Source organism: Cyprinodon variegatus, unplaced genomic scaffold, assembly GCF_000732505.1.
Source record: "Cyprinodon variegatus isolate N-32 unplaced genomic scaffold, C_variegatus-1.0 Scaffold980, whole genome shotgun sequence".
In the NCBI taxonomy this organism is placed as follows: Eukaryota; Metazoa; Chordata; class Actinopteri; order Cyprinodontiformes; family Cyprinodontidae; genus Cyprinodon; species Cyprinodon variegatus.
Genome location: NW_015151433.1, coordinates 32,985 through 53,304, shown reverse-complemented (window position 1 = coordinate 53,304; position 20,320 = coordinate 32,985). Strand labels below are relative to the sequence as shown.

The following is a 20,320-nucleotide window of genomic DNA, read 5'->3' as shown; positions in this document are numbered from 1 at the left end:
TCCTCAGGGTTCATTACTCACCCCACTCATGTTTTTCTTGTTTGTGAAATTACCATTTTTTGCCTTCTCTGTGTGGTCTTCATTGATTTTTTTCCACTTAAAACTGTAAACATCCTCTTAATAAAATAGTATTTCCTCCTAAACGGTTTCTGATAATCAAACATTTTCCTCCCATTTAGTCCAACCTCTGCTTGAGATGATGTTCTGGCTGGGCTCGGTGCAGCCCCCTGTCGTCCATTCCTAAGCTGATTCAGGCCCTGAACATTGTTTTCATCACACAGCAGACTTTGGGGGGGGGGGGATTAGTCAGGAATGGTGCTGATCGACAAAAACACAAACACAATGTCTGACCGCTCCCACCTCTCCACATGTCAAGCCAAACACACAGACTGTTAGTGGACCACTGGAGTTCAGGCGACCCTGGCAGGTGAGTCCTGCTTTTCTCTCTGTGTGTTACTGTTTGTGTGACATCATAATGACATCACATACCTTTATACCTGTGACTGTAAGCTTTAGTCCTTTCCCCTTCAGCTGATGACAGCTGCTGTTTTATCCAGTAAACAACTTTTTTATGTTTTTTTTATTTTTTATGTCACAAGCAAACATAGATACAGCAGATAATTTAGAGTCCTGAGAAAGACATTTTTATCTGTTATTTTATATAAACATAGAATGACAACAATAACTGGACATGACAAGCTCTTTCAAACTGACTGCAATTATCTGGCTCACCTATAGATGGTGCTCCCTATCATCACCTCAAAAATCATTTGACCACTGCTTGCTTCTGCTTCTGACAGTCAGTGTGTAGCAACTTAGGATGATGAGATAAAATCAAATAAGAAGAACTGAACCTAAGATGGAGACACTGTGAGAAGAGACAGACTGAGACAGGTGAGAGGGAACCAATCAGAGCCTAGAACCAAGAACTATCCAGAGAACATCTGAACTCTGAGACAAAACAAAACCCCAAAGACTGAATTACACCATCTGAACCAAGAATTTATCCAACGTCTCTGTAGATCCTATGTTCAGTTTCTTTTAACTAATATAGCTTTTAGATCCAAACAAAATGTTAAAGTTCTGGGTTAATCTTGCAGCAAAAGTTGCTGCTTCAGTGGAAATTTTAGCATTTAGCCTGTTGAAGAGACACCACGAGGTTGGTGAGAAGATCCGTGAACTTCTCCAGGTCTTTCCAGAAACATATCAGATCAGTCAGAATTTTCCTGACTAATCCAAGTCTATAGATCGAGGATTGGTTAATCTGTTCATTGTGGATGAACAGATTGTTTTTTTTTTCCCTTTTAACAACTTCCTGTTTGTTGTGTTGTTGTTTCCTGTTTGACCTAAGGAAGATCAATGATCCTCCCGATTCTGCCTCAGGGCTGATGCTGGTACCCTCCTGCTGGATGAGGGTCCCAGTGACATCGTTACACTGACTTGGACCAGAACCAGGAGGAACCAGTGAGGTCCAGTTTGAAGCATCAGTATGTTTCGGTACACTCCACCCTGGAAGATTCTCTGTCACAGTCTGGATCCGGACAACAAGGTGAGGCACACAAGCAACAAAAAAATATACAACAACAGGATGCAGTTTGAGGAAGGAGTTAGGTTTGGTTTCTGGTCTTGCATAACAAATGAAACATCCTGAACACAACAAACAAACAAATAAACCATCCGAGCTGCAGCATCCCCCTCTTCAGCTAAGAACCTCTCCTGTTAGGCACGAATCCAAAAGTTATAACACCAGCTATCTCCATGAGGATGATCCAGAGTCCACATGTTGAGGCAGAGGGCTGGGGGCGGGGCTTGGCTGTGGGGGCGGGGGCTCTCAATGACCTTTGTCACATCAGTCAGCTCCTCTTCAGACTGTTGGAGTCACGGACTGGAAGCTGATCTGAGGTAAGATTCAAACTTTGTTCTTTAACTAAAATCCACTGATTTGAGGTCAAAAGCAGCGATGGAGGAGATGTTTGAGTCTGTTGGGGGCGGAGTCATGTCCACAATCAGCTGGCTTCAGAAACATCATGACTCACATACACATGCACACAACATCTGGCTCTGGATCAGCTGTTTGGTGTAAGGTCAGCCTGCTGGTTCCAGGGCTACTGACCTCTAATCGGGTCCCTGTTTTTTCCGGGTCCATCCAGACCTCTTCTGTTCTGTTTGCCATCAGAGCTTCAGGCGGGTAAAACAGTCGAACCTCTTGGAAGTTATCAGGAGCCACCAGCAGCTTCTCTGCAGGAGTGGCAGCTTATCAGTTGGACTCAGACTTAGCTGCAGTTCTGAACCTCTGAACACTTCCTCCTCAGATTCGGTGCGGTCCAGCTTCTCCTCTACAATGTGATTATTTCATGATTAACTGGACCGATGCTGTCAGGATTCTTTGGTGGAAACAAACTCTGGACCATCAGAGACAATCAGTTGTGTCAGTCAAGTTCTGAAACGTTCAAATCTCAAGTTTTATGGATACTACAAAATGTTCTAAAAGGTTTCAGGATCTGCTGTAATTTTTGAGTCAGAAAAGTTCTGATGTTCTGAATTTAATCCGTTCATCTCCATATTGACTTTCATGTCTGCACCTTTGTTTGAGAACCAGCAGAGTTCTGGTATTAAACCCACCCTGAAAGTGAGGCCAGTTCTAATCCAATAGCGAGCATATCTGTTTCACAGGAGTCCAGACCCAGTGAATGCATTTCTGAGCCAATAAATTTGTGGAAATGCTTTTCAGAACCATAATAAATTGACTCAGAGTCAACCCAGTTCAGAACTAAGTCCAGTCTATTTATAAAGCAAAAAAAAAAGGGTTTCTAACAAATCAGAATAAACAGAAATAAAACCAATATGAAATCAGAATAATGGAAATATCATTAAATCAATATAAAAACAGTTTAAATTGAGCTATTCCACAGCCTTTGCAATGATCAGTATAAAACCAGCCCTAATGGAGATCACTCAATTCAAAACTAACAAAGGTGGTTGTGAGGTGAAAACACCCGGCAAAAACATAAATACAAAAAGTACTGCAAAAAATAAATTTTATTAGCGCACAAACACAGAGAACAATCAAAAACATTCAAATGAAAAATGCTACAAATAGCACTAAAAACCTTGCAGGTTAAGAAAAAGCTGTAAAATAGTTCTGCATAATGGAAGTGCTCCAAACCACCAAAGAGAGATGGTCAGCAATTCATATGAAACCAGACCCTGATTAAAAACATAAAGGGGATTCTCAAAGAGATTCAGTGCTTATAAAATGTTTTCTTTCTTCTGTATTCATCCTATTTATGTTTTTACAAAGGGTTCTAGACATTAGCTCAGTCCGAATACATCAAAATTGTAAAGCACTTTCATTCAAAGCTCAAGTTCGCCAGCGGTCACTATAAGCTGGCAGTAAGGAAGGAGCTACAGAAAGGAGTCAACATGCTTCATATTATAGTTAATTTAGCATAGGGAGCATGCAGGGTTCCTAACTGCCGAAATAAGGAGTTATAAAGAATCCCACAATCCTTTGCACAAAATGAAATTTAAGCACAGGCACTAAGTAAATTCAACAATTTGGTTTTTATTATGACGAGCCTCAGACGTTTGTGCTTCTTATCCAACTTTGTTTTTTTTGTAGTTTCACTTTCAGAGGGCTGTAGTCCTAATATGACAACTGTCTTCTATGAATGTTTGTCTAATGATGTCTAGGAGTCTAAAGCCTGTTCAGAATTTTTTTTATTTTTTATTTTTTGTGTGTTTCTAGCTCATTTCTGCATTTGCAGTGCACCCTTCAGGCACTGAAAAAAAATAGTCTGATTTAATCAGTCCAGGATCTGGCTAAAACCTGGAGTAAATAAGTGATCCAGTCAAAATTCATCTTAAGACCAGTGTGAATATAGTCTAAACAGAACTACACAATAACCCAGTTAAAATTATTGTAAATGTCACCAGATGGAGCAATTTCAGGAACAGTGAAAAAAACACTATAAAAAAAGCACAGTGGTATGAGTTGAAAACCATTGTCAAACTGGTTATGTAACATCAGTTTAAAGTTCACTAATGTGATCCATGTTCTTGTTTTTAACACAACTTGGCTGAACCCAGTAAGAGTGCTGTCCAGTATGTCTCTGTGGTTCTAAGACTATGGATCAGCTATAAAAAAAAAACCTGAAATAAACCTAGGTTGAGACTGTCAATAGTACTGGATAGTAATACTGAAAACCAATGTAAATCTGGATGCATTGAGGTACACATCTCTCATAATAATCCTCTGCACTGTTTCATTTGCTGTTCATTTCCTGTAAACCAGCTGGTGCAGCCATCTGGACTCTGGTCTTTCAGCCTGGTTTATGATCAAGAATTTTGGACTTGGTTAATCTGAACTGAATCAAACCAAGGACACTGCAGCTTGTAAATAGTTGGTTTATCTCTGCAGTTACAGAGTGGATATCAATAAACAGACAGTTATTGTGTCATGTGATTTAGGCCGCTGCTGACAGGGCTATAAACTAATCACTGAACAATAAGACATTCCTTACATGAATTACTTCTCACCATAAAACATCTAACACCAGCTCAGAGAGTTGATAGTTACTTCTTGTTGATGACAGGTCCCACACCTTTTGCAAAGACCAAACACACTTCCTGGATTGTTGTTGCAATTACTGATCAACATTGTTGTGATCAATTGGTATTTTTTTGTCTCATTTTGGTCTTTAAGCTTCCGAATATGGAAGAGTAAATGATTACTTTATTCCTTTCTATTGTAATCCTCTTTGGTATTTTTTCAGAGACTCTCAAACGAAGACTATCAGCCTGTTTGGTCCCTACAGAGTCCTCAGCAGTCCAGAGGAAGTCTTCCTCAATCAGAGCCTCCCTCCTGTGTTTGCACAGTTTCCCCTACAGAAATGAATAGCTACCCCAGGAATTGGGTGATGAAGCCTCTGTCCCCCTTGCTTCAGCCCTCAGACCTGCGAACCATTGCTGGCCCTGCTCCTAGCCTAAACCGAAACTCCTCGTTAGTCCTACAGGAGAATGACAGAACCCAAAAATCTGTGGTAGAAGTCCGGCATGTTGCGGTGTTTCAGGATGGAAACTCCAGTGGTGAGGAGTGGCAGCCCACCAGTCCCTGCAGCAGCACTGGCTCTCAGAGCGGCTTCTACTCTTTTGTGGATGATCCCACCAGTCCTGAAGCAGAGATGAATGAAGCCTGGATGATGTCACCACAGCGGCAGGCCCAACTTGCCATCCTAAAGAAAGAGAGAGAATTCAAGCTACAGACCTACAGCAGCAACAAGAAACCACAGAGTCTGTTCTCAGAGAGCAATGGAGACTACCGGTATAGGGTGGACCACAACAGTGGCGTCAAAGTAATAGATAAAAATGACGAAAAGCAGTTTCGAAAGATGATCATCCACAGCCAAGCTCCTAGGAGGAGCCAGAGAGAGTCATTGACCCAAGGGGAGTCTATGAACCCTAGCCTTTCAACAGATAGGCTGATAGATGGGTTCAGCTTAAGCTTCAGTCCTATCAGCTCCAGACCAGAACCTCCTCACTCTACTGAGCCAGGTACTGTTGTAAAGGAGCAAATCAATTTTGGTGCTGCCCGACAGAAGTTTCTGCAGATGGAGCAGGAACGACTGGCATCGATGCTGAGCCCTCTGCAGTCCTCCAGAACACAGTTGAACACAACTTCGGAATCAGATCTTGATGGTTATGGGTCAAGAAAGCTAATCCATGGTACCATGAATCTAACTGATGATACAATTCAATTTAAACCAGCAGGGAGAGATGAGCCAGATCTTGAGAGAAAGGTGACAGTGATCTATTCTAATGGAAATCTGAGTAGGGAGAGTAGTGTCTTTGATGACATTGACTCTGGCCATGATGAAGTGTCTGGGGGTTACACCAGTGATGATGCCCAGCTTGATGACATTGACCAAGATCACCGAAGCAAGTCCAAGGTGTTCCATGAAACACCCATTGAAAGAGAGATTCGATTGGCTCAGGAACGTGAGGAGGAACTACGGCGATCTCGGGGCATGTCGCAAAGCAGTGGTCGAGGAGAGATGGTCAGAATCAAAACCAGACGTTCACTGCCGTCCTTCGAGCCCGAGAGAACCTTTGAGAAGACTCAAGTCAGTTTCATCAACAACAGCAAGATACAAAAGGAAAACCAAAGGGGAGAAGACCATCAGCAAGCAGAACAGATCCAGAAACCAGTCAGCAGAGATCCTCCTCCCCAACTTGATAACAAGAAGAAAGAGTCAGACCCACAATATCAGAACAAAAGAAATGGAAACATGCAGGAGTCTGATCCTGAAACAGACGAAGTGTTCCTATCTCCATGCTGTCCTCACCGACATCCTGATGAGTCTTGGATCTTTCAGACAAAACCAGCCAACTCCTCCCTCTCCTCATTTACTCCTAGGGGCTCTGAGGGCAGAAGACAAACAGTGTCCTTTTCCTCCCCTTCTGTGCCGCTAACACCAACAACCTCACGTGAAATAGAGCTTACTCAGAGCTGGAGGAAGAGCCTGGGGTCCACTGGCCTGCAGTCAAGAGTGCAAGGAGCTCCAGAATTTATTGAGAAGGAGATTGAGGAGAATCTGAAACGGGAACTGGAACTGAGGGAGCTGAGGGAGTCCATGAAAGAAACCAGCCAAGCCACCTTTTCTCCTGCTCCTTTGGTGGAACAGGCAGTCAAGACGACCAATAGTCAATTCTACCCTCAAGTAAAAACAGGTACTTGGTTCCTATCCTCAATTTCAAATGGTACTTTAACTTTTAGTTAAAACTTTATTAAAACAGGTAGTCTCATTTACAAGAAAAACCTGTTGGCACATATAAACGTATACGAAACAACAGTACAAGATGTACCTAACTGGTGTGTTTAAGAGCCATGATAGAGGACAAATATAGAGGCAATAAACCAATGATGGATTTAGAGATAAAAATGTACCAATGAAAAGCTCTGGACCAACCAACTAAAGAGTAAATCTCTCAGTTATGGATGAGATATCTTCTTCGTGTTATGCATCTTGGAGCTCTATGATAAGTTTACCCATTAAATGAAAAATATTAGGAGAGCGATTCATATATAAATTGCCACCTTAGTCTGAAAGAGGCAGAAAGATGGTGGTGAAAAGTCATTTTATGGTGTTAAAGGAAAAGCATTACTTTTCTTTGAAGAAGAAGAAGCTGTTGTTTATCTTCAGGTTCTTCAAAGTCATCAGTGTGAATATTAAACTATTCACTAACTTAATATACCAAAATGTTGTTGGGAGGACAAAAGCTGAGAACTTCTGAGGGCATTCCTTATGGTTAACAGGGATTCCCTTTTAGCTGGAATAAACCATCACCTTTGTTTTTTGGGACAAAGAGTAACAGGGCTAACATGACTGTAAACAATGGTGTCATCAGCATACAGATGGACAGAAGCCTCATTTATGTAAATAGTAAACAGGCTAGGTCCCAACTCTCAGCCTCGATGGTTAAGTTCTGACAACTGAGAATAAAAGTCTTTAAGATGGGAAATTTCTGATTTACTTAGCCTTTTTTCCCAAAACATTTCAGTCATAATCCAGGGGGAGGTGACACCTACACTGAAAAAAATCTAAATCTAGATAAGTCATTTTTTCTTAAAATAAGTGTATTTGTTCTTGGATTGAGGAGGTAAAAGATACATTTTGCCAATGGAACAAGAGAATTTACACTTAAAATAAGAAAATACAATTGCATTGTCTTATTTCAAGTGTGTTTTTATCTAATTAATACTCATTCCATTGGCAAATCATCTCATTACCCTACTCAGATTCAGGATAAATACACTTAATTTAAGGAATTTTTTATTATTTCTAGATTGCTTTTCCAGTGTATGAACTTTGTCTAGCCATTCATGAATTAAGGCATTAACATCCTGCTTAGTTGTGCAGAGATTGGTATCCATCTCAATACATTGCATACAATTGGGCTGGTTAGTTTCGCCATGTTATTCTTAGACTAACAGTGGCAGAAGAAGAGTTACGATTTCTTTTTAAAGCCCTCCGGCCTGCCAGTCATAAAAATGTTACATCTTACTCTTTCAACCCATGAGGCCAGCTAATCCGAGCTTGTGGCCCCTCTGTGAGTCAGGGGTAAGGGTGGGCTGACTTGAAGCCCCTTAACCACATCAGTACATCTACAGAACATTTGAAGAAGGCAAAAAGGCACCTTGAAGAGAGCTGTTCTGAATGTCCTGATGGACCTTCTATCAGTTATTAAGCAGTAGATAAAAAATGGCTACGACATCAAGTTTCTGACTTATTAATCTTTCCTCTTGACTGCTGCTGACGTCTGTCATTTTTAAAGAAAGAACCTTTCAGCTTTACCACACAGTCTTATTAGCTTCATGGTGTTTCATAGTTTTGGTTTTATATTACTGTCTATCAGGTTACTATCAGGTGGTTCAGATTGGTTAAAGGTGACAGAATCAGTGAAAACCAGGACTGGCTCCAATATAAACCCGCTGCTGGCAGAATTGCTGAACTAATGAGGCCAGAGTCCAGCAGTCTGAGTAAATTAGTAACTGCTTCTAACTTTGACTCACAGCACAGTCCCTGTTAGATTGTCTCCTCAGGAATACCACACCTGAACAATTGAGAAAAACAGGGCTGTCCTTCTTATTGTGACCTATTGGGGGCAGTATTACAAATCCCTACCATGTTGGAGATGCATTTAGCTTAAGTTCTGAGCAGCCTTCCCTTTGAACACTCCAGCACTGTTAATAAATACTAGGGAGAATCTAACGAGGGTTTAGAACTGCTCTAAAACCAGAACTGAACAACCAGAATATTTTTTGCCAACTTCCGAATTAATATCAGGGGTGTCCCACACTGCTGTGTTTGGAACTCACTACTTCCTTTGATGCTCTTTTAGCATAAAAAAAGACCATCAAAGGAAGCTTTGATGCTTCCTCTGAAAAAGGAAAAAGGAACTTATAAAAGCTTTCACAGGTGTTTCTAGAAGTTATGATGTTCATATATTTCTTCCTTCCTGTGTCTCAGACAAACCCCTCACTCCATCCTCATTCTCTCCTCGAGTCAACGTTCGTACAGCTTCCCTGTCCTTCGTCACTGCAAAGCCCTGGTCCTCCATGCCTTCCCCTGGTTCCTCTTCCTCCCCACTGGTCCGGAAAGTTCCTCGAGGTGTGACGGACACTCTGCTGCAGGACTTTGAAGAATATCGAGCCAAGATGATGTTGGAAGAAAGCGCTGTGAGTTTCCTGTTGATATTTCAAAAGTTCTTAGCCTGTGACAATGGAGCAGAACCTCCTTTATAACATTTTTTTGTTTTTTTTTCAGTATGCAGGAATTCAGCCGGTTGATGACATCAACAATGAGGTAAACACTATCAACCATCAATGGGTGCAGGATTGGAAACAAGTTACACCAATTCCAGAACAAAACCACAGCTAGAACACTTTATATATTCAGGCAAAGATAGAACCAAGAACCTTTTTTCTTTCAAGCCTCAAGAGAATGCAGCACTTTTACTTGAAGTGTTATCTTTATTCTGAAAAGCCATTCAAGAGCCTGGAGTGTTAAAGATCTTTGCTTACACTCAGTTTAAGGACTTTTTTCCTGGTAAAATAAACTATAACTTCTGTCTGGGTACTCCAGATTCCTCCCACAGTCCAAAAACATGAGTGTTAATTGGTTTCTCTAAATTGTCTTTAGGTGGGAGTGTGTGTTCATGGTTGCATGTATCTGAATATCTCTGAGTTGCCCTAAGATAGACTGGCGACCTCGCTGTTCACCCATACACTGCCGGAGATAAGCACCAGCTCCACCACAACCCTGACCGAATAAGAGGAACAAGATGGAAGCATGGATGGATAAATTAAAGAAATCTGACCCTAGGAAGCAGCAAAGATGGATGGTTATGGTATAAACTGACATCATAGGACTGAATATTTAACTGCAATGAAGATGGGTTCATTTCTTCCAAGATTTTGAAAAACAATGCTATACTGCTGCTCTCTGCATGGATTTTGGTGGAGTTTGAAACATGATAGCCCTCTGTAGAGAAAGTTTCACAGATATCTTCAGGTCTCCTTTCTGTGCCTGTTTTTAAAGTAAGAGCACACAATTCCCGATCAAACATCTCCTGGTTCCTCCAGTCCTGCCGGAGAACTTCTAACAGATGATGGAACAACTGGAATGAACATGTTGGATGTATGCTTCGAGGATCATGGAGTGGCACTTTTAATCAGGGTTACACGATCTTCCAGACTGTTTTCAGCTCAAACACAATTAAAACCAGTCCATTTCAATAAACAGTGGCTAATAAACATAAAAAATAACCCATACCACTTCAATGAGTTCCAGGTTATCTCATTACAAAAGCAGTCTAATCTCCACCTCTCTTGAACCTCATTCGTATATTAAAGAATGCAGAACCAAATTCTCTGAATTCCTGAAGTTGGACTGGTATTACAATACTTAAATTAAGCTTTGAAGTAATCATCTGGGACAGATATACATTATTCCAGATAGTCCATGATTTTAGTTCCTGATCCAGCCCCCCAGGGGGTCCATGGTTGTGTCCGAACGCCTGACCCCTAAATACAGCACTCTATAGGGGTTACGCCATTTTACAAGTGTTTGAATGTCTAGTGAATAAAAAAAAAAGTAGTGCACAGTTAATTCCACAGTGTTAAATATGTGGTGTCAAAGTGCATTGACTCTTTTAGAGTTATTACAGCAACTGGAGCAAGATATACACTATGTAGAGAGTTACTTTAACACTAACTCAGAGTGAGACCAAATGCACTCGGATTGGTGTTAAATTTAACTCTTAAAGTGTTACTTAAACAGTGCAAAATTTACCGTGTGGACTAAAAATTTCCCACAATGCACCTTGAAAATTATAATGTAATCATGGTGACTTGGTGAACAGATATATCCCTGAATACTTTTGCAAGAGCTCTCCTCACAAAGCATTTTTGCGGCGGGAAAGAACAAAGATGACACCAGGCACTGTGCGGAGAGCACAGAGAGCGAAAAGGAGTGGTCATTTGTCTGAAAAGGCCAGTTAACTGAGTTCTCTATGAAGTCCCTACTCTATATAGAGATTGAGAGATTAGGGCTGATGTTCGGACACAGCCAATGATTTTAGTTCCTGATCCAGCCTCCCACTTAGTAAATAATTGTAGCCCAGGATCGGCTCCCCGTTCCATTTGCAATATTCTTTTTTATTTTTTCCCACTTTAGCATGATGCTGTCTCTAAACGAAAAGATAAAGCTAAACAGTAAAGGCCCACAGGCTAAGGTTTTTCAGTGTAGCTTAGTTAAGCTCAGACCTCCAGGTTTCTGAACCTGTTGATTAGTTTAACCTCTTGGACACTAGGCCTGTTTTCGAGAAATATGCTTGAAAATAACATGCCCAAAATGAATTGAATATATATCTCAAGAACTACAGAGTTTATTTTAATTGTTTTGGTATCAAAATAAAGGCAAGACCCCAGAGAATATGTTACAGGTCTAAAAACCATCTTGGGGCGAGTGCTGAGGACCCAAATTTGGGTCCTCATGTTATGAAAAGGTTAAACACTGCTGCCACCTAGTGGGTGGAGGCTTGTTTATAGTTCAAGTATGAATATATAGCCAACCTTAACATACTGAATGAACAGTTTTACAAAGATACTTATTTACCTATGGTCATCACTGATTTGTTATTTCAAGGTGGCATATTCTCTACATTCCAAATGAAATTAACCAGTAATATGAGTGTTAATGATACATCATTCCATTGAATTATGTACGTTCTTTCTTATCACCCTAACAGCTACAACAATGCAAAGAACATTGGGAAAAACAGCCCAAATGAATACTTCTTGGTTAAAAGGCTAAAAACTCAGCAAAAAACAAGCCAATCCTTTCAAAGCTGTCCCTAATAACTTCCATTCAGTCTACTTTAAAGGCCCTGATTTTTTAACCCTTTAGTTTGTTTAAACTCTGAACTCAAAACCAGTCTCTAAGTATTTTTATTTTTTAAGACAAAAACTAAATCCATGCATCTACTATCCCATTAGTATTTCTTCTGTTTCCGGGTCTCATGGTCTCCTCTTCCTCCTTGTCTTCTTGTTCTTAGTCTCTGTGTCTCATTGACTAGATGTCCTCTCTGGCTCCTTGGTTCCTCTTACTCCTTTTTTCCTTCTAACTCCATTTCTTCTGTTTCAGGTGGTGGAGTCAACACGGGTCGTTCGCCATAAGAACCAGCGAGCTCTGCTGTGGGAGGCAGGACATTTCCTTAACCAGGACCCTCAGTGAGATCAAAAGAACTAAATGCTGAATCAGATCTGGTCCCAGAACTGAGTGTAAATAAATCCAGGACAGGGTGAAGGATTTGCAACAAAACAGACAGTAGCTGATGGAGCAGCGAGATGTGGCATCCTTTGTGAATTCCAAACAGCTGAGTAGATGACTGAGTAGACAGCTGGTGGCTTTCTGTAAAACCCCGAATAGTGAAGCAGCACTTTGATCTAGAGACTTTTAAATTGACAGAGTAAAGCAGCAAGTTTGTAACTGTAAATGATTAAAACGAATCCACCACAATGAATAAAACATTGAAATCACATCATGTTATCAGAGTTTGTTGTGTGTCTTGGTGTTTTCTGGTTCTCTCTGCAGAGTCAGTAGATCTTAACTTGTCCTCCAATATGAGATCTTATACTTTCTTTGGACGTCAGTGGACAGAAGCAATCATGTTTTTCCAGCTCAGGTTTAACCTCAGAAGCAACTATATCCGTACATGGTTCAGGAAACTCAAAATCATTTAAGCCATCAGGTTTTCATTCTGGGGTGCTCAGTGATGCTGTGGGTAGCACTGCTGCCTTGCAGCATGAAGGTTCTAGGTTAAATTCCCAGCCCAGGGTCTTTCTGAATGGAGTTTGCACATTCTTCCTGTGCATGTGTGGGTTCTCTCTGGGTACTCTGGCTTCCTCCCACAGTCCAAAAAACATGACTGTTAGGTTACTTGGCTTTTCTAAATTCTCCTTAAATGTGCATGTATTTGTCTCTTTTTTGCTCTGTGATGGACTGATGTCCTGTCCAGGGTGGACCCCGCCTCGCGCTCGTAGACAGCTGGAGATAGGAACCAGCACCCCTTGCAACCCCACTTGGGATAAAGCGTGACGGAAAATGGATGGATGGATGGTTTTCTTTCCTGGTCTTCGGGACCTACTGTATGTTTTAAATGTTTCCCTGCCTTCACACCAAAAACCTAAATATTATGACTTCATAGGCTTAGACTCAAGTTTATGTATCCCTTGGGATTACTCCTTCAGGTTAATTCTGGTTCCAGGAGCTTTTATAGGGTACAAATGACGGAGTTAAAACAAGATGCCATTAAAGACAATATAAAAAGAGTGTCCTCCACAGTCCTAATGGCTGATGGGGAGGGAATGCAATCAATGATTTAGGGGAGTCCTCTGTGATCAGTCAAAAATAGACTTGAATCATATTTTTCTACAGGATATGCATCTTCTTTTTGTTTAAATTATTATTTTTTTTATCAATATTTTTTAAATACTGCCAAGGTATTCCAATGGGAATTACCACGTTGTAGTCTGGTGCATCATGTTTAATGACAGCCAGGCTATTGATGCCAGATGCACCATATTTCCATTAAAATATTTGATTTGTTTCAGTTTTGACTCTTTCTCTGAGCAGTAGATCAGGATTTTAAAGGTGAAACAAAATCATGCACTGTATTTTAAATTGCAGAGTAAGGTTTTGCTCCAATCTCTCAATGATGACAGCATGCGTGCGCATTTAAACATCTTGTACGAGATCGACCCAGCTAGAGTTCCCTGTTACTACCTGATCTACGATCTGTTGATGTATATTAGATGTATATCCAAAAAAACATCCGGGTCTTCCTTGATTTTATTTTGTTAAAAATACCTAAACAACATTTTCCATCCCCAAAAATAGTAAACGTACTAACATATAATGTCTTAAAGGTTAATTATGTAATTCCTGACAAAAAAAGATGCCTTAAAATCCCTTTTTCACAACTTTTTCGGCTTGGATTTAAACATAAATCTAGTCTTTTTGAGTTTTTGTTTTGTTTTAACCTTATGCTATATAGTGCATAAGGTATAAGAAAGAAACAACAAAAATACAGATAAACATGGTTTAAACATATTAAGTGTACAGACAGATGGGTATAACTTGTTCATAACTTGAAATGTTATGAACAGATTTTCATGAATTTTTTTTTATCTAAGGTGCACCTCAGTCCACGGAGTAATCCAATACATTTTTAAAGAATTCTTTAACATTATATGTTGGAAGTTGATAGTTTCAGTGCAGAGTTCAGCACCAGGAATTGTTGTCCCCATGAAGGACATTGATAAAAAAATAAATAAATGGATGCAAACTTTAAAATTGCTATAAAGATGCACTGAAGAATATACTTTACATTTTTTATGTAACTTTTATTGTAAAATTTGTACAAAAGAAAAATATCGTACAGTGAAAAAGCAAAATCTACATTCACTTTAAACCTTATATTAAATATATATATAAAAAAAAAAGCCATAGCTGTATCTATGCACAAATGAAAAAAAATAAAAATAGGCTTTGGATTAAAAATATTGTCTTGTAAGGTTTAACTATAATTTTATTAAAGGGCAGATTATTTTTATGCTGGCCCTGAGAAATTATTTTTCATTGACGAATACGTGTAATAACAAAACATGTATTTTTTGGTGTGGGAGCTTCAGGCTGCTAATGGGAATGATCCAGATTTATAGCTGTCTTAATGGTTGTGAATTTATCTGGATATAAAAATCTAAACTTTTTTATCATTGACACAGATTTTGATACGATATATTCATGGATTATTTTAGCTGCAAAAATAATTTATTTTACTGCTGGATTTTATTTTTATATTTGAAATACATAGCGGGACATATCTTTTCCTCTTTCCAAGAAAATAAAATAAAAAAAAATCCACTAGAATTTGTCTACGAGTTTGAAGACATTTTTTTTCCCATCCAGGAAGCTTTTGTAATTCAAAATGTCAGGAATAGCGCTGAGTTCCAGGCTTTATACAGTAGCCCAACAAAACCTTGTTTTTGTTTTGAAAACATGCAAATTGAAACAGACTAAGGGGTCCCAGAACAGTATAACAATAAAAAGTAATCTCAGTCATGTTGTTATGAACAGTTTTTTTATTTTTTTTATTTACAATGATAGTCCCAAAAACAGTTCCTGTCCTCTGAAAAACAGAGGCGAACATCACACTTGCTGCACTGGGTATTCGTATACCCTTTACTGCAATGTCTGCAGCGTCCTCTCTTCAACTTCATGGGGAAATGTCCAGTGAGGTCCTTGCGCACATCGAGTGGGGGGTGACTACATGATTTCTTGGAGGGACAATTTGGACTCCCTTCATCTGAGGATGGTCTCTTCCTAGCAGCCAAAGGACTCCCTGCTGCGTCTGGGTTCCCGCTGCCTGATGATGGACGTCCTCTTTTTGGAGTTGTGAGTGTTGTGTCCATCTGATTTGAAAAGGAGAAGAATCAATATTATTATTAATAATCAATTTGTGCACATGTCAAAAAAATGCATGAAGAAATCTCAAAACATGGCAAATAGCAGAGATATATTCTTACCAGGATTAGAGAGGATGCTAGCTGTGCCTGGAACTTTCTCATGGTTAGCATCTCCTTCTTTGGCATCGCGAGAGCCTGACAGTGCCGTTTGTAGAGGAGCCAGGCGTTGACCACGGCGAGGGTGATGGTGTGCCAGAAGATGTACATGTACCAACGCCGGGATTTCAGGGTGAACTTGTATTTCGCTGTAAGCAAGTCCAACAACTCCACACCTCCCATGTATTTGTTGTAGGTAGCCACAATGTAAGGTCTTTCAACGTCAATGTAGGTTTTGGTGGCTTTGTCCCAGCGCTGAATCTCCTGCACAGGTTCTGGTCCAGTGAAGGATGACACAAGTGTGACTGCCCTGTCATCATACCATTTTACAGCGCAGATGTTGTGTGTCCCCTCCACTCTGTGGTCAAAGCTTCCTCTACCCTCCTTCTTCAAAGTCTTCTCATCTTTAAGGTTGCAGTTGGGGAGCCGCACCTGTCTGGCTTTACCCACATAATGGATTCCATGCTCAAGGAGCTTCACCATCAGTGGAACGGAGGTGAAGTACTTGTTTGCGTAGATCTTGTAGTTCTGACCTTTTGGAAGTGTGGAGGCAAGCTTCAACACAGCATCACCTGACAATCCAAGCTCAGATTTGACGCGTATTCCTTTCTTGCCTCCCTGGTAAACATGGAAGTCATGCATCATGCCAGAGATTCCAGCTCTCACCCATACTTTGAACCCCCATGGGTGTGGCTTGCCTGGCATATACTGCTTGATGCTGCTGAACTTCCCCTTGAAAGGAATCATCATTTCATCCACAGAATTGTGCTCTTCTGGTACCACCTGCAGGCAATTCTCCCTGAATGATTCAAGCCATGGTCTGAGTTTCCAGAGTTTGTCCTTCTTTTCAATCTCTGACGCTGTCAAATTGTTCACAAAATGTAATTTTGTCAACAGAGATTGGAATCTGTTGCGTGGCATCACATCAGCAATAGGTGGGTGCCGTGTATCTGTCTCCCAGTACATACGGCTTCCAGACATTTGTACCAAGCCCATCCTCAGGTACATGCCCAACATTTTCTGTATTTCCTTTGTATTAGTGTTAACAGACCTTGCATTCTTTTGAACGCTGTACTCATTTGTACTTGTAGCCAGGGCTTGAATCATGTCCTCTGACACAAACTTTTGGAAGTATTGCAGTGGAGTCTGGAGGAAGGTTACATGGTCTGTGACAGGTGGACCAGAAAAATCAGTATTGGGACTGATAAAGTCCTTTTTTTGCCAGTGATATCTGTCACGGGGCATGATGGGTTCATGTTCTCTGAGCTCAATGTCAGAATTGGCTGGGCAGTCAGAGGGCTCTTGGTTTTCATTGTCCACACAGTCATTGTCTGACTCCTCGTCACTCGCATCGGTGTCATCAAATGGTATGTCCACATCACTCTCTCCATCTTCGACGATTTCAGTGATATCCTGCACACTGTACCGAGGATCTCTCCTTGCTGCTGGCATTCTGAAATGGAAAAAAACTACATTAAAACAAATGTTTATATAAATAGTACACATACTTATTAAATTCCAGATAACCTGCAGGAAAAGACTGGGTGTTGGAGAGACTGATTTTAATTTGAATTGTTTGCACATTGCACTGAAATAACCTATTCACCCATTTCACTGGTCACACGATACTGTATGGCCGAGCAATTGTAAACTCTGATTATCGTCAAAACAGGAATGCAAGTAGCCCCCAATTTACAGCCACACCTTACATTCCTGAACATTAACACCACTTCCAGAGCAATGCAATGCAAATGCCCCAAACCTACTTTGACTATGAATTGAAAGGAACAGTTTCTTATCAATAGCCAAGAAAAAAGGGCAGACATTTGAATTTCTTTGTGAGAAAGCCCTGCTTTCTGTGATAAGGGAAAAATACTGAGTGTTGAAGGTGGTTAGAAATCATTATAAGTAAATTAAAATGATTAGATATGGCACTATATCTTTGCATATTAGGTTCTATCACATTAATATATATAATGCAATATAAGGCTAAGGGATAGAATGTGTAAATTATGTGTAGTTTAATGTTATATCGGGAAAAGTTCCTATCAAAAGCAGGGTTGTTTTGACTACCACAGTCATCCATTGTTTTTATATTGCAACAACTACAAAACAAGCTCTAGATAAAATGTAGAGCACATTTTACACAATAACTACATCTTTACCAGTGGCGGCTGGTGGAGTTTTCTCCAGGGGGGGCTATAAATTCAAAATGGACATATACCAAAAATCAACGTATACTTATTTATCACACCAGTATATCTATATGAATGCCAACAACAAAAAACACTTTATAAACACACTTTATAAAAACAAAACACAATTCCATATACAGGTTTATTTTTTGTACATAAATGTTGCCCTTCTGAGGCTTTGTGGAGGCATATCTGTGTTTTGCATGGTCCAATATGGTGTCACTGACCAAAAAAAAAAATTTACCTGTTTAATAATGGAGTCAAATTGTAATAAAGGGTCAAATAAATGGTTATTTTTCAGTAAGACTTACATAATGTCTCTATTTTAAAAAAACAACTCATGATTCAGATCAGTTAGTCTACCAAACTGATTCATGCTCATTAATAAATGATAATCTTGAATTAAATTCACTGATCCAACTTAAATTACATTTCTCATTTCCTATTAAAGGGCAAAAAAATCGAACCGTTTAAGCCTGGCTTTAGTCAGCTTTTTATTTAATTTTTTTATATATATAAAAACTATGTATTTTCTGATAATGTGTTATTAAGAGCAACTTTTCAATGAAAAACATGTAGAAAAAGTAGACTATATTATATTACTTTCCATGTGAATCCTAGATTGTTCATTCTTCTTTGCCTTTTCTAATAAAGTGCTTTAAATCAGTCCTACCTGTCTTTATCCATGCTGGGTCAGATTCGAGTATCCGATGTGTCTCCAGTCACCAGTTGAACGTCTGCTCTGTGGCGGGAGGTGGTGAGCGAATACCATTCCCGTCATCTTCTTCTTCTGCTTTATGGGATATTATTGGCGGTTCCTACGCAACGAAATGGCGCATTACCGCCACCAACTGGTATGGAGTGTGGATCTGAATGGCAACTATCTACTTAAACTGAACACAACTAAATCAACAAAACCAAAATAAGATTCAAATCCTCTCAATTGCATTGATTAATCTAAGAAAATGAAAAACAATTACATACCACTTAGCTCTTGAGTTCTTTCTAAGGATTTCTATAGAATTAAAGTGTATTCTCTCTTTTTTAAGATTTTGAACCAATTCCCTCCTTTTCCTTTCATACTTCTTACAGTGTACCATAACATGTTCAATTATTTCTTGTTGCTCACAGTATTCACACATACTGGTGTTTTGTTTACCTGTTTTAAACAAAGTAAAGTTTAATCCTGTGTGCCCAAATCTAAGTCTTGATATAATTGTTTCTTCTCTTCTGTTCCTTCCTGCACATCTCCTCTGAATCATAAAAAACACCGTCCTTTCCTCTCTCTTCCCATTGCTTTTGCAACCTTGCCTTCAATCTCTGTTTAATGATGCTCTTTGTTTCCATCATACTAATTTTAACTGACAGATCGATGGCTTCTCTTTTTGTAGCTTCCTTTGCAGCCTTATCTGCCATTTCATTTCCTTTAACTCCCCTATGTGCTGGTACCCATACAAAAATATGACTGTTATGCCCATCATTTGAATTCTGTATAATGTTCGCTGGATTTCAATCAGAATATTTGCTCTGCTATCTGAGTGACTTCTCTGTAAACTGATTAGTGATGACGATGAATTTGACCAAATAACCACGCTCAGTGGTCTTATTTCATCTACCCATTGTACTCTAAACAGAATTGCAAGCATTTCTGCTGTGTATACTGAGATATTATCACCGGTTCTCTTTCCTATTAAAATAAATAAATAAATAAATAATAAAATATACTCCTATCTTGGTAACTAAACTTTTTGATGCATCTGTGTATATCTGGATGAAACTGTAGTACCTGTATTGTATGTGAATCCTGTATTGTATGTGAATTCAAATTACACCTCCTATCCTCATTTTTCTTTTCTAATAGTGTCAGATCTGCATACTTTCGCTTCAGGTTGTATCCAAGGTGGTACTTGCTTTGATTCTGTTTTATTTTCCTATATTTTAATCATGTAAAGCACTTTGCATTGTCTTTATACTGAATTGTGCCATACAAATAAATTTGCCTTTGCCTTGCCTTGCTGGTAATGGTACTGTTGGACTGAACCTTACATCATTTAATTCAAACTCCATTGCTTTTTGTTTAACTGTCCGCCCAAAGCTTTTACTCTCCATTTTCTCCATTTCCCAACAAAATTTTAAAGTGGTTTGTGCTGGATGATCTTCACTATGACCTTGTAAATTAGCCCAATAATTCAGAGATAACTGAATTGTTCTTAACTCAAGAGCCATTTCACCCATTTCCACCTGTAATGCTGCTGTTGGAGTTGTTTTAAAAGCCCCTGTACATAATCTCAAAGCCTGGAACTGGATGTTGTCCAATTTTTTTTAGAGATGTACTTGATGCTGATCCACACACAACACACCCATAATCCAATACTTATCTAATTAGTCCACAGTAAATTGCCTTCAATGCTTTTCTATCAGCTCCCCAATCACTTCCCAT

The 20,320-nt window shown here is 39.5% G+C and overlaps 2 protein-coding genes across 3 annotated transcripts; one reads left to right on the top strand and one right to left on the bottom strand.

The window, feature by feature from the left end:
* Window positions 1-1,433: 1,433 nt before the first annotated feature.
* On the top strand, window positions 1,434-12,573 carry misp (mitotic spindle positioning). Of its 2 annotated transcripts, none has more exons than XM_015399007.1 (5): window positions 1,434-1,549; window positions 4,776-6,729; window positions 9,030-9,238; window positions 9,327-9,365; window positions 12,207-12,573. In XM_015399007.1, exons 1-5 carry the CDS (start codon window positions 1,490-1,492, stop codon window positions 12,294-12,296), a joined length of 2,352 nt encoding a protein of 783 aa, XP_015254493.1. In that variant the 5' UTR covers window positions 1,434-1,489; the 3' UTR covers window positions 12,297-12,573. The 2 variants fall into 2 exon arrangements, with proteins under 2 accessions (XP_015254493.1, XP_015254494.1); XM_015399008.1 differs by lacking the exon at window positions 1,434-1,549 and adding an exon at window positions 1,888-1,902 and having other exon boundaries at window positions 4,778-6,729.
* Window positions 12,574-15,205: 2,632 nt separating this feature from the next.
* LOC107100507 (piggyBac transposable element-derived protein 2-like) lies at window positions 15,206-17,137 on the bottom strand. The gene is made up of 2 exons (XM_015399018.1): window positions 15,650-17,137; window positions 15,206-15,535 (listed from the first exon to the last, which is right to left on the bottom strand). Exons 1-2 carry the CDS (start codon window positions 17,135-17,137, stop codon window positions 15,215-15,217), a joined length of 1,809 nt encoding a protein of 602 aa, XP_015254504.1. The 3' UTR covers window positions 15,206-15,214.
* Window positions 17,138-20,320: the final 3,183 nt, after the last annotated feature.

Coding starts and splice junctions, on each gene's coding strand:
- misp (XM_015399007.1), top strand. CDS start 1,490: ATGTTTCGGTACACTCCACCCTGGAAGATTCTCTGTCACAGTCTGGAT. Junction 1,550..4,775: donor GTCTGGATCCGGACAACAAG/GTGAGGCACACA, acceptor GTATTTTTTCAG/AGACTCTCAAACGAAGACTA. Junction 9,239..9,326: donor TGATGTTGGAAGAAAGCGCT/GTGAGTTTCCTG, acceptor TTTTTTTTTCAG/TATGCAGGAATTCAGCCGGT.
- LOC107100507 (XM_015399018.1), bottom strand. CDS start 17,137: ATGCCAGCAGCAAGGAGAGATCCTCGGTACAGTGTGCAGGATATCACT. Junction 15,536..15,649: donor TAGCATCCTCTCTAATCCTG/GTAAGAATATAT, acceptor TTTTCAAATCAG/ATGGACACAACACTCACAAC.